Genomic DNA, 13139 nt, shown 5'->3' on the forward strand with positions numbered 1-13139 from the left:
GGGAATGGAGGCAGCAGGAAGTCACAGCCTGAGAGTTATATAGTGGGAGGAGCAGGGTCCCCAGCAGCACAGAGTATATCAGGAGATGAGTGATGTGTCAGTGAGGACAGGGCTGCATGTGACAGGGTTAGTGACATGATGTGAGGAGGGGAATGGAGGCAGCAGGAAGCCACAGACTGAGAGTTATATAGTGGGAGGAGAAGGGTCCTCAGCAGCACAGAGTATATCAGGAGATATGTAACGTGTAAGTGAGGACAGGGCAGTGACAGGATGTTGTGACAGAAGCACAGATTTATGCAGAATATTCATACAGTGCTACGTTACTTTTGGTCTGATTTGCTGTTACCCTATCAGGCTCTATATCCACTTAAAAAAAAAAAAAGAAACAGTAAAATGATTGCAAAAACAATATTCAATATATGTACAATTATCTCTGTGCTGCAGTTACAAGTAGTAAGCGCCCAGTAATCACAGATCTTGTTTAATTCACCTAATTTAAGAAATAATTGTGTTATACTTGTTAATTAATCAGGTATGTAATTACACAAAGTAATTTCTCTGTCGTACAGGGAGAATTAATTGTCATCACAACTTCCAACATACAATTATTTTGGCAATGTGTGATTTACACAGAAGTCACTGTCAGTATGAGAGGAATAGAAACTCGCTGTATACTGGGCTGGTGCCAGGATAGGATGGGGGATACCTTTGTGCTGTATCTATATTACGGCGGAGTGAAAAAACTGAAACTAAGAAATTCAAAATGGGCTAGTGTGGGAAAGTTGTGACTTGACCAGGGCCGGCGCCACCACTAGGCAAATCTAGGCCACTGGAGGGCGGCACTTCGCCCCTCGCCTCTCGCATGGAAGCTGCAGGGGTCACTACCCCCCCCCCCCCCCCCGTAGGCACCGGGGTGCCCCACCCCCCTTCCGGCCCTGGACTTGACCTGAATAAGAAACGTGCAAAAGCTTTTTGATCTGAGTCAACATCTTCTGATCAAAGATCAGGCGACCATATTGCCAGTGATGGGAGTGTGCCCCGGTGATAAATCGCCGGGTGCGCACTCCCGTTTTCAGCCCCGTTCTAATCGTTCTAATCGCTGGTCGCAGGAACTTGCAGGAGAAACTGAGCAATATATCTCCCCTGTGTGTATGGAGCTTTATACTTATAGGCTTAGGGATGAATACACACAAGGTCAAAATGCATTTGGAAGCTATTGCATAAGCATCGTATTAATCAGTTATATACTGTGCTGAGTGAGAAGAAAAGAAATATCACAGCAGACAGCAATGTTAGGGTTAATACTTGTAAAACTTCCCAAAATATCATTTGTTACTAATGTTCTATAGAAATATCTTGCAAACCAAGCATTTAATCATAGACACGCCCTTATGCAGAGTTAGACACGCCCTTATGCAGAGTTAGACACGCCCTTTAAGCATAGCGTGACACGCCCACTCAACAGTGCGCAGCTCGGCACATCCTACTGTAATACTGTAGTGTGCAAAATTAGACAGTATCACAGCGTATCTCACGAGCAAACCCTTGTTAAGCAGTGAAACACCGCCCCCCCTCCCCCCATCATCTCTCCCCCCCCCCCCATCATCTCCCCCCCCCTCCCCCCCCCCCCCCCGTTCCCCCATCATCTCTGCACAATATTAATGTGTCTCTTGTTTGCTGATCTTTTTCCCTCGGCCTTCCTATTACTTCTGTACTCAGATATTGGGCCTTATTTTGGTTCATTTTATAGAACAGATAGGATTTCGCATCTCTCTTATCATTTCGTTTCGGTAGACCGCTTGGGAGCCATTAGTTCGGATGCATTTTTAGGAACGTTGAATCAATCGGTTACATTATTTGTTTATGGGCCTGATTCAGATTTGCAAAAAAAAGCACACAACCGGCAAAACCATGCTGTACTGCAGTAGGGCAGATGTAACATGTGCAGAGTGAGTTAGATTTGGGTGGGGTGTGGTCAAACTGAAACATAAATTGCATTGTAAAAGTAAAGCGAACATCTTTGGGCTAAATGCAAAAGCAGCCAGTATTTACGCTGCACAGAAACAATCGAAATGAATTTGCTCCCCTGTCATAGCAACATGGACAAACATGAATGAATGCAGTTCTGAGGTTGTACTGCTCTGCGGAACATGTCAGTGCTATATTAATGAATCGCTATAAGTATTGATCTCCCCCCCCCCCTTGTCTTTGCACAGAGAAAGATGGGGGCTCCGGGGCCCCAGAAAGGGAGGTATCTGAGACAGCAGGAGGGGGGGAAGCAGTCCCCGAAGAGAAGGCCATCATCGCTCCTCTGGTGCTGCCGCCAATGGGCCCAGTCAAAATTCCCATCCCAGAGAGAGAGACTTGGACCCGGCAGATGGATTTCATCATGTCCTGCGTGGGCTTTGCAGTCGGACTGGGCAACGTGTGGAGGTTTCCGTACCTCTGCTACAAGAATGGAGGAGGTAAGGTCTGTGGGTGGGCTTGAAGTGGTGGACCAGTAGAGAGGTTGTTCCTAGCAACCAATCAGCTTAGAGGTAATATTTACCAAATAAATTCATCTATAAAATGATAGGTAGAAGCTGATTGGTTGGGCAGCTTCTCCACTCTTTTTACTGCTTGATACATTGACCCCTAATTTTTAAAACAGCGACGTCTACTAAAAAGTACATATATTGCGCTATTTACCGATTGTTTGCTAGGCGCTGTCTGATTTCTGTAAAAGTCCTAACGTAAACCTCGTGAGGTAAACCAATATTACATCACTGAGATATGAGGTTAACCAATGTTATTTCACTAGGTAGTACGGATGGTGTAATGGTTACATTACTGCCTCACAGCGCCGAGGTCATGGGTTCTATCCCCACCATGTGTTATATATACAGGGCAGTACGGACGGTGTAATGGTTACATTACTGCCTCACAGCACTGAGGTCATGGGTTCTATCCCCACCATGTGTTATATATACAGGGCAGTACGGACGGTGTAATGGTTACATTACTGCCTCACAGCACTGAGGTCATGGGTTCTATCCCCACCATGTGTTATATATACAGGGCAGTACGGACGGTGTAATGGTTACATTACTGCCTCACAGCACTGAGGTCATGGGTTCTATTCCCTCCATGTGTTATATATACGGGGCAGTACGGACGGTGTAATGGTTACATTACTGCCTCACAGCGCTGAGGTCATGGGTTCTATCCCCACCATGTGTTATATATACTGGGCAGTACGGATGGTGTCATGGTTAGTATTACTGCCTCACATCACTGAGGTCATGGGTTCTATCCCCACCATGTGTTATATATACTAAGCAGCACGGATGGTGTAATGGTTACATTACTGCCTCACAGAGCTGAGGTCATGGGTTCTATCCCCACCATGTGTTATATATACAGGGCAGCACGGATGGTGTCATGGTTAGCATTACTGCCTCACAGCGCCGAGGTCATGGGTTTGATTCCCACCATGGCTCTAACTGTGCAGAGTTTGTGTATATATACACCGCCTAGAGCCATCGGGAAAGACCCGGGCTTCAGCATCGGCAGGGTTATTCCTGGAGGTGTGGACCCCTTCATTGGGGGGGTCGCCACTGACCGGTCAGGAGGTCAATGCTTTGGCCGTGGGGACTTGTATAAAAAGTCTCCCCCCGGCTGTGGCATTACCCTGCTGGCTGGTTGGGCCCGGTGCTGGTTCTTGAAATATGGGGGACCCCTACTCGATTTGTCCCCCGTATTTTGGAATCCAGGACTGGCCCTTGAGCTTGGTGCTGGTTTTATAAAATTTGGGGGACCCCGTGATTTTATGAAACAGGACCGGCGCTTTGAGCCCGGGGCTGGTTATGCTCAGGAGGGGGGACCCCATGCCCTTCATTTATTTTTTTTACACATTTTTTGGGACAGAACCATGCACAGTTCGCACTGATCTATGCATGGTTCTGTCAAAATCTCCCATCACAACCTGGTCTGTGTGTGTGGCCATTTTTAGTAACGTTTTCCCGAATTCGCATCCCATTAAATTTGTGATTCGTAGATTTTTTAATGAGAAAACATCTGGATGCGAATTGAAAAATTGTCACTTCAGAATGTGCGAATTCGCGGCAATAAGTGTGATTTTTACCACAGTTCACATCCCATTAAGTTGGCGATTTCTGGAAAACGTGCGAATTCGGCTGTTTTTTGCCTAAAAAAAACACAAAAAATCACAAATTTGCATCCTATTAAATGTCACCCACAGCTTCAACTGAATTTGAACCATGTACCTACTGCACCAATGCCGAGAGCACAAGACTCACAGTTATCTCTTATAAAGCTCAGAGAACACATTTAATTAAATTTCAATCCCTTCCTCTTATATGTAATACTGTCCTCCGAGTTAGGACCGGTTCACTATAAGGTATCATCTTTTGTACAGTTATCCCGTATTCCGCTAATCCTAAATTCTAATGGGTGCATCCAGCTGGAATTCAGATTTTTGGACCCGTGAACATTTTTTGTACCCCTCCCCTCACCTGCACCACCAATCTCGCCTCCAATTTACCCTTACAGCAGATTCCCCGTGGCACAAGCATAACTAAGGGCCTAATTTATATCTGATCGCAGGGCAAATTTGTTCTCAAAATGGGCAAAACCATGTGCACTGCAGGTGGGGCAGATGTAACATGTGCAGAGAGAGTTACATTTGGGTGAGTTTGTTTGTTTCTGTGCAGAGTAAGTAATGGTTGTTTTATTTTTACACTGCAATTTAGATTGGTCAGGTGAACACACCCCGTCCAAATGTAACTCTCTCTGCACATGTTACATCTGCCCCACCTGCAGCATGGTTTTGCCCATTTTGAGAACAAATTTGTCCTGCGATCTGAATTATGCCCAGAAAGTGGATGTGACTTGTAGGGGGAAATTTGGCAATGCTTGAAAAAAGATAATGTATCAAAACAACAGGAGGTGATTAGTACTTTATCTCTCTCCAAGCCTTGAGATATTTCACTCTATGCTGGGTTATTACGGGTTGTGGCTCTATGTGAAAGAAACTCAGAAAAAGAACCCAGGTCCAGGTTAAGGGGTAGTGTGAATGGTCCTCTGGACACTGGTGATTGGAGGTGATGTCAGAACAGTTCCACCGCACCCTTATGCCGTGTAAACGGCGCTGACCCAGGAATAACCTGGGCTATAACTGCGGTATGAATGGGGTCTGTCCCGGGTCCGATCCTTTATTGGATCCTTTATCCCGTGCGGGATCTTGGATTTTGGTGTGAAAGTGATGTTGATAGGTGATAGGCTGTTATGTAACTGAGCACCTAGTACGGAGCCATTATGCCGGCCTTTGCCCTTATGGCCTCGCTCTGTTCTCTGCATCGCCATTTCTTCTGTCTCCTTATAAAGACTCAGTGACCCATTTATGACAGTTCCAATAAGCAATCGGAGCATTACCCCCTCCCTCCCTCCCCCACGCGTTCAGCCTCGCAGAGAATCACACACTCTAAAAATGGAAATTTGCTGCGGCGAGGGGACGGGACGGGGGGAGGGAAAGTGTCATGTGCTGAGGCGATATTGCTGAGAGGTAAGGAGAGCGGAGAGGCTGATCACAGAGGAAGATATGGCAGCTGATAAATTATACATGTGCCACAATATGCTCGTACTGTGTATCTCTCATCTGGGCGAGGGACGCTGCATCACACGCAGCGCTGAGTACACTGTATATCTCTCATCTGGGCGAGGGACGCTGCATCACACGCAGCGCTGAGTACACTGTATATCTCTCATCTGGGCGAGGGACGCTCCATCACACGCAGCGCTGAGTACACTGTATATCTCTCATCTGGGCGAGGGACGCTCCATCACACGCAGCGCTGAGTGCACTGTTGTTACATGAAGGCATCACACTTATAGCATCTTCTATGGTATTTGTGTAGTTTCACGGCGCCCGATCTATCAGATGCGATATCAGCCGATATATCGGATGCGATCCAAAGCGATTTTTTACCTGTTCATACCCCCACTATCCACTACACATGATGTTATATAGCGTGGCGAGCGCAGTAATCCGCGTCCCCTCGCTGCGCTCGCCGCCACACTATATAACATCAACTCCATGCGTAGTGGATAGTGGGGTTATAAACAGGTAAAAAATCGCTTTGGATCGCATCGATATATCGTCCGATATCGCATCTGATAGATCGGGCGCTGTGAAACTACACAAGCACCTCTTCTATATTACAGCAATTTCAGTTATTTGGGGATAACACCGACCCCTCCCAGGTGTCACCCAGACACAGAGGGGTGACAGGAGTTCTATTGAAGATGGGATGTTGCCCATAGCAACCAATAAGATTCTATCTATTATCTTCTAGAAGGTGCGAAATAAATAGGAAGTAAAATATGATTGGTTGCTAGGGGCAACATCCCATCTTCAGCAAATCTTAGTACATTTACAGTACCTCAGAGTTGGAACAGCTCACACACAATATCTAGGTCAGCAGTCAGTAAGTCGGCACCAACATGTACAATGTCGACCTTGACAAAAGGCTGACACAAAACAAAATGTTAACAAGGGTTTGGTCGACATATGAAGAGGTCGGCATTTTGTCAGTGTAGCTCTGAGCTTGCCATGCTATTATTCTGTGTACTCCCTCTATGCCCACTGTGTCATTGACTGCAGACGACATTGCCGACACTGACCGCATACCATAGTGTACCACGTACCCTCTCTGTGTTTGCCATGCTTGGGCCGCTTTACTTCACGTGGATGGAAAAACAGACATGGAAAACTCACGTCAACCTTTCCATGTGTCTACCGTTGTCACGTCGACCTTTGCCCGGTTGACCTTTTGTCAATGTTGTCCGTGGGCATGTGGACATTTTGTCAGTGTCGACCTTCAGAATGTTGACCTTTTGGCGTCGACTTATAGTGTGTACACACGGTCCGATTTCCTTTCCAATGTTGACGATATAGTCAACATCGGATCGGCATCTGATCGGAATCGGATGCAGATCGCAAGGGTTTTAACGGAATGTGGATCGCATCTTAAGGCACATCTGACCGTGTGTACACACCATTAGACATTGCCTGTCAGCCAATCGGATACCGTCAGAAAAGAGGAGCTAAAATTTTCAAATGGGAACTTTAACTTAATAAATATTTAGGGCTATATATTATTATATGTTGGGGGCTCAATTAGCGGAGATGCTGCTATATTCCCGCAGAGGCGCCTCTATATTCCCGCAGAGGTGCCCCTATATTCCCGCAGAGGCGCCTCGATATTCCCGCAGAGGCGCCTCTATATTCCCGCAGAGGTGCCTCTATATTCCCGCAGAGGTGCCTCTATATTCCCGCAGAGGTGCCGCTATATTCCCGCAGAGGTGCCTCTATATTTCCGCAGAGGTGCCGCTATATTCCCGCAGAGGCGCCTCTATATTCCCGCAGAGGCGCCTCTATATTCCCGCAGAGGCGCCTCTATATTCCCGCAGAGGCGCCGCTATATTCCCGCAGAGGCGCCTCTATATTCCCGCAGAGGCGCCTCGATATTCCCACAGAGGAGCCGCTATATTCCCGCAGAGGCGCCCCTATATTCCCGCAGAGGCGCCCCTATATTCCCGCAGAGGTGCCCCTATATTCCCGCAGAGGTGCCGCTATATTCCCGCAGAGGTGCCCCTATATTCCTGCAGAGGTGCCTCTATATTCCCGCAGAGGTGCCGCTATATTCCCGCAGAGGTGCCCCTATATTCCTGCAGAGGTGCCTCTATATTCCCGCAGAGGTGCCGCTATATTCCCGCAGAGGCGCCACTATATTCCCGCAGGGGTGCCGCTATATTCCCGCAGAGGGGCATCTATAGTCCCGCAGAGGTGCCGCTATATTCCCGGAGAGGGGCCTCTATATTCCCGCAGGGGTGCCGCTATATTCCCGCAGAGGTGCCCCTATATTCCCGCAGAGGTGCCCCAATATTCCCGCAGAGGTGCCCCTATATTCCCGCAGAGGTGCCCCTATATTCCCGCAGAGGTGCCCCTATATTCCCGCAGAGGTGCCTCTATATTCCCGCAGAGGTGCATCTATATTCCCGCAGAGGCGCATCTATATACCCACAGAGGTGCCTCTATATTCCCGCAGAGGCGCCCCTATATTCCCGGAGAGGTGCATCTATATTCCCGCAGAGGCGCCGCTATATTCCCGCAGAGGTGCATCTATATTCCCGCAGAGGCGCCGCTATATTCCCGCAGAGGTGCATCTATATTCCCGCAGAGGCGCCGCTATATTCCCGCAGAGGTGCCGCTATATTCCCGCAGAGGTGCCGCTATATTCCCGCAGAGGTGCATCTATATTCCCGCAGACGTGCATCTATATTCCCGCAGAGGTGCATCTATATTCCCGCAGAGGTGCCCCTATATTCCCGCAGAGGTGCCCCTATATTCCCGCAGAGGTGCCCCTATATTCCCGCAGAGGTGCCCCTATATTCCCGCAGAGGTGCCTCTATCTTCCCGCAGAGGTGCCTCTATCTTCCCGCAGAGGTGCATCTATATTCCCGCAGAGGTGCATCTATATTCCCGCGGAGGTGCCCCTATATTCCCGCGGAGGCGCGGCTATATTCCCGCGGAGGCGCGGCTATATTCCCGCAGAGGCGCGGCTATATTCCCGCAGAGGCGCGGCTATATTCCCGCAGAGGCGCGGCTATATTCCCGCAGAGGCGCGGCTATATTCCCGCAGAGGCGCGGCTATATTCCCGCAGAGGCGCCCCTATATTTCCGCAGAGGTGCCCCTATAATCCCGCAGAGGTGCCCCTATATTCCCGCAGGTGCGTAGCGGGTGGTGATTGTGTAACTGGGGAAATGTTTCAGGCCTTCTAAAGATTGAAGAAGTTTTTTAAAGCAACCAATCAGATGAAAGTTAGCATTTATCTAGCACCTCCCAGTGCCAGCTGGAATCCAATTGGTTGACGGTATAATATATACATGTATACAGTACTGTGCATGTAATAATCACACCCGCTTGTCTCTTGTGCCCACCCAGGGGTGTTTCTCATTCCCTACTTGTTGATCGTCTTCGTTGGAGGAATTCCGGTTTTCTTTTTGGAAATTGCTTTGGGTCAGTTCATGAAACAAGGAGGTATTGCAGCCTGGAACATCGCCCCGCTTTTCAAAGGTAACCCAACCCCCAGCAGTGCACTTCATGGGAGTCCCCTAATAGTGCCAGGATTTAGACCAATTGGTTCCAACATAGTTGTAGTAGTATGTTTATTTATAAGGTGCCGCAAAGTGTCCGCAGCGCCGTACATAGCAAACAAAAAACAAATGACAAGGTAACGTACATGGTGTGGTGATAAAATACAGCATAAATAGGGGTATAGCTGGTAGAACTAAAATCAGCATCAGTTCAGAAGTAGGTGTCAAAAACATAGGGAGTTATTCACACCTGATCGCTGGGAAGATCAGAAAATCGCCGCCCGGCCACAGTGAGATTCCGCCCTGTGCACGGCTGCGATAAGCTCAACATCGAATGATTATCCAGTGTGCGCAGTCTGTGTGTCGCCCAGGAATTACGCTGCACATACACCGTACGATGCGATCCATTCCAAAAAGTACACGCTGCAGATACTTTATGTGCTATACGATGTGATGTGCGCACCCTATATTTATACTGTTCTGATTGCACATACAATAATGACATATAATGTAATTTATTTACGCACCCCCCCACCCCAACTATCCACGTGATCCCGAAGCGTGGCGAGCGGAACGCATCCTCTGACTTTTTCATACACCACTATCCACGTCAACGTGAAGCTGATTTTATATAGTGTGGCGAGCCACCGAGCCCGAAGCGTGTCAAGCGGACGCGGAATACATTTAAAGTTATCGGGGTGCCGTGGATAGAGGGTGGGGGGGGGGGGGGGTGCGTTAAACCTATTTTTGGGACATACAATCATATAATTGTATAGCTAATGTCATGGCATTGCACACCCTATAAAATCGCATGCGATCGCATGCGAATTTGCAGGACATGCAATGCAATCCGATTTAGTGGGGTATAATGAGCATAAAAGAAAATACATAAAAAAATCGCATTGCATCGCATGCCGCTATAATGGCCCATGCGATGCAATGCGATTTCCCTATGGTGCCGTACGTAGGAAATCTGGGCGCCGTGCTAGGAAACAAGTACCGATGAAACATGCAGAGAGAGTTAGATTTTGGTGAGTTATTTTGTTTCTGTGCAGGGTAAATACTGGCTGCATTATTTTTACACAGTAATTTAGATCTCAGTTTCAACACACCCCACCCAAATTTAACTCTCTCTGCACATGTTACATCTGCCCCACCTGCAGTGCACATGGTCTTGCCCATTTTGAGAACAAATTTGTACTGCGATCAGATCTGTATAAGGGTCATTAAGGGTAAATTGTGATAAAAAAATCTGATGATCTAAAGGACGCCTGGACAATCATTGGTGACAGATGTGATTAGACTTATTACATTGAATTAGAAGTGGATCCCACGGTTTAGTGTTATTAACAACTTTTTCGTATAATTAAAATGATGGGATCTTTAGTGTTCAACAAAAGTCACAGATATTCCCCGTACTCTCGGCTGTACCCTTCTGCCGAGGCGCCTTCTGTCCCGCGGGGAGCTGAGAGCTGACGCGATAGACGCATTGCGCCCATGTTCTACAGCGCTGTTTCTGCTTTCTATTGAAGTAGTGGCTCCAGTAGCTGTGGACTGGGGGACGTTACACCTGCACCAAGTGCCCTGGTACAGTTTTGGTGCAGACTTTTTAGTTCTACATGAAAAAACTAGATCGGGATCTGGATGATAGGTCGACATGCACAAGTTAGATATTGACAATGTCGGCATGCACTAGGTTGACATTGACATAAGGTTGACATTCACTAGGTCGGCACAAGCAAACTGTCAACATGGTAATGTTCAACACATAAGGTCGACATGAGATTTTTGGGGACTGTCCATACTTGTACATGTGGATGCCGACAGCAGCAGTAGCGGTGCGAGGCACCGGACCAAAGCATGGCGAGTGATCCGAGCCATTCATGGGTACGCACTACACTAATTGGGGATCGACGTGCTCATGTGTCGACATTGACAAAAAAAACATGAAAAAGTCATGTCTACCTTTTGTCAAGGTTGAGTCTTTCTATGATGAGTTTTCAGCGTTGACCTTTTGGTGTCGACCTATTGACTGTCTAACCTATGACCCACACCGTTTAGCAGTATCTCATTAATGTTGGCTTTGTTGGCAGGTCTTGGCTTTGCCTCAATGGTGATCGTGTTCTTCTGTAACACCTATTATATAATGATCCTGGTCTGGGGCCTCTACTACCTAGTACACTCCTTCTCCAACACCTTGCCCTGGGCTACCTGTGGTCACTCCTGGAACACCAAGGATTGTACGGAAGTCTTCCTCCTAGACCAGTGCTCCAATGACACCACCGCTAACAGCACCGACTCCGGTGGCATGTACAACATCAGCTGCGCCGCTCTTCTTAACAAGCGTTCTCCCGTCATCGAGTTCTGGGAGTGAGTATTCATAGGTTCTAATATATTTATTGTAGGCACCTCAAAATCCCTTATTGGGGCTCCCCGGTACCCAATGTTATCCTGCACATGTGATACTATGGGATGGTGCCGTAGGCAGGAGGAAGGGTAGAGCTACTGGACTCCCAGGTCAGCTGTACACACAGTAGGACAATGCAGGGTCTGCTGCTGGGGCCGTTACATGCAGTGCAGGGTCTGCTGCTGGGGGCGTTACAGGCGGTGCAGGGTCTGCTGCTGGGGCCGTTACAGGCAATGCAGGGTCTGCTGCTGGGGCCGTTACAGGCAATGCAGGGTCTGCTGCTGGGGCCGTTACAGGCAGTGCAGGGTCTGCTGCTGGGGCCGTTACAGGCAATGCAGGGTCTGCTGCTGGGGCCGTTACAGGCAATGCAGGGTCTGCTGCTGGGGCCGTTACATGCAGTGCAGGGTCTGCTGCTGGGGCCGTTACATGTAGTGCAGAGTCTGCTGCTAGGGCCGTTACAGGCAATGCAGGGTCTGCTGCTGGGGCCATTACATGCAGTGCAGGGTCTGCTGCTGGGGCCATTACAGGCAATGCAGGGTCTGCTGCTGGGGCCGTTACATGCAGTGCAGGGTCTGCTGCTGGGGCCGTTACATGCAGTGCAGAGTCTGCTGCTAGGGCCGTTACAGGCAATGCAGGGTCTGCTGCTGGGGCCATTACATGCAGTGCAGGGTCTGCTGCTGGGGCCATTACAGGCAATGCAGGGTCTGCTGCTGGGGCCGTTACATGCAGTGCAGGGTCTGCTGCTGGGGCCGTTACATGCAGTGCAGGGTCTGCTGCTGGGGCCGTTACATGCAGTGCAGAGTCTGCTGCTGGGGCCGTTACAGGCAATGCAGGGTCTGCTGCTGGGGCCATTACATGCAGTGCAGGGTCTGCTGCTGGGGCCATTACAGGCAATGCAGGGTCTGCTGCTGGGGCCGTTACATGCAGTGCAGGGTCTGCTGCTGGGGCCGTAACATGCAGTGCAGAGTCTGCTGCTGGGGCCGTTACATGTACTTACAGGCAGTGCGGGGTCTGCTACAGGCAGTGCGGGGTCTGCTACAGGCAGTGCGGGGTCTGCTGCAGGGAGTGCAGGGTCTGCTGCTGGGGCTGCTGCAGGCAGTGCGGGGTATGTTTTGCAAGGGCTGCTGCAGGCAGTGCGGGGTATGTTTTGCAGGGGCTGCTACAGGCAGTGCGGGGTCTGCTGTTGGGGCTGCTGCAGGCAGTGCAGAGTATGTTTTGCAGGGGCTGCTGCAGGAAGTGCGGGGTCTGCTGTTGGGGCTGCTACAGGCAGTGCGGGGTCTGCTGTTGGGGCTGCTACAGGCAGTGCGGGGTCTGCTGTTGGGGCTGCTACAGGCAGTGCGGGGTATGTTTTGCAGGGGCTGCTGCAGGCAGTGCGGGGTATGTTTTGCAGGGGCTGCTACAGGCAGTGCGGGGTCTGCTGTTGGGGCTGCTGCAGGCAGTGCAGAGTATGTTTTGCAGGGGCTGCTGCAGGCAGTGCGGGGTCTGCTGTTGGGGCTGCTACAGGCAGTGCGGGGTCTGCTGTTGGGGCTGCTACAGGCAGTGCGGGGTCTGCTGTTGGGGCTGCTACAGGCAGTG

The 13139-nt window shown here is 49.5% G+C and overlaps 1 protein-coding gene across 1 annotated transcript in view; it reads left to right on the plus strand.

The window, feature by feature from the left end:
- Nucleotides 1–13139, plus strand: part of LOC146025617 (sodium- and chloride-dependent creatine transporter 1-like) — a 114128-nt gene that overhangs the window by 58739 nt on the left and 42250 nt on the right. Inside the window, exons 2-4 of the mRNA XM_083155562.1 lie at nucleotides 2217–2465; nucleotides 9006–9137; nucleotides 11251–11527. Coding sequence (XP_083011688.1) covers nucleotides 2217–2465; nucleotides 9006–9137; nucleotides 11251–11527 — 658 coding nt within the window. The remainder of the gene's footprint in view (nucleotides 1–2216; nucleotides 2466–9005; nucleotides 9138–11250; nucleotides 11528–13139) is intronic.

Source organism: Crinia signifera, chromosome 8 (genome assembly GCF_055691185.1).
Source record: "Crinia signifera chromosome 8, ASM5569118v1, whole genome shotgun sequence".
Classification (NCBI taxonomy): domain Eukaryota; kingdom Metazoa; phylum Chordata; class Amphibia; order Anura; family Myobatrachidae; genus Crinia; species Crinia signifera.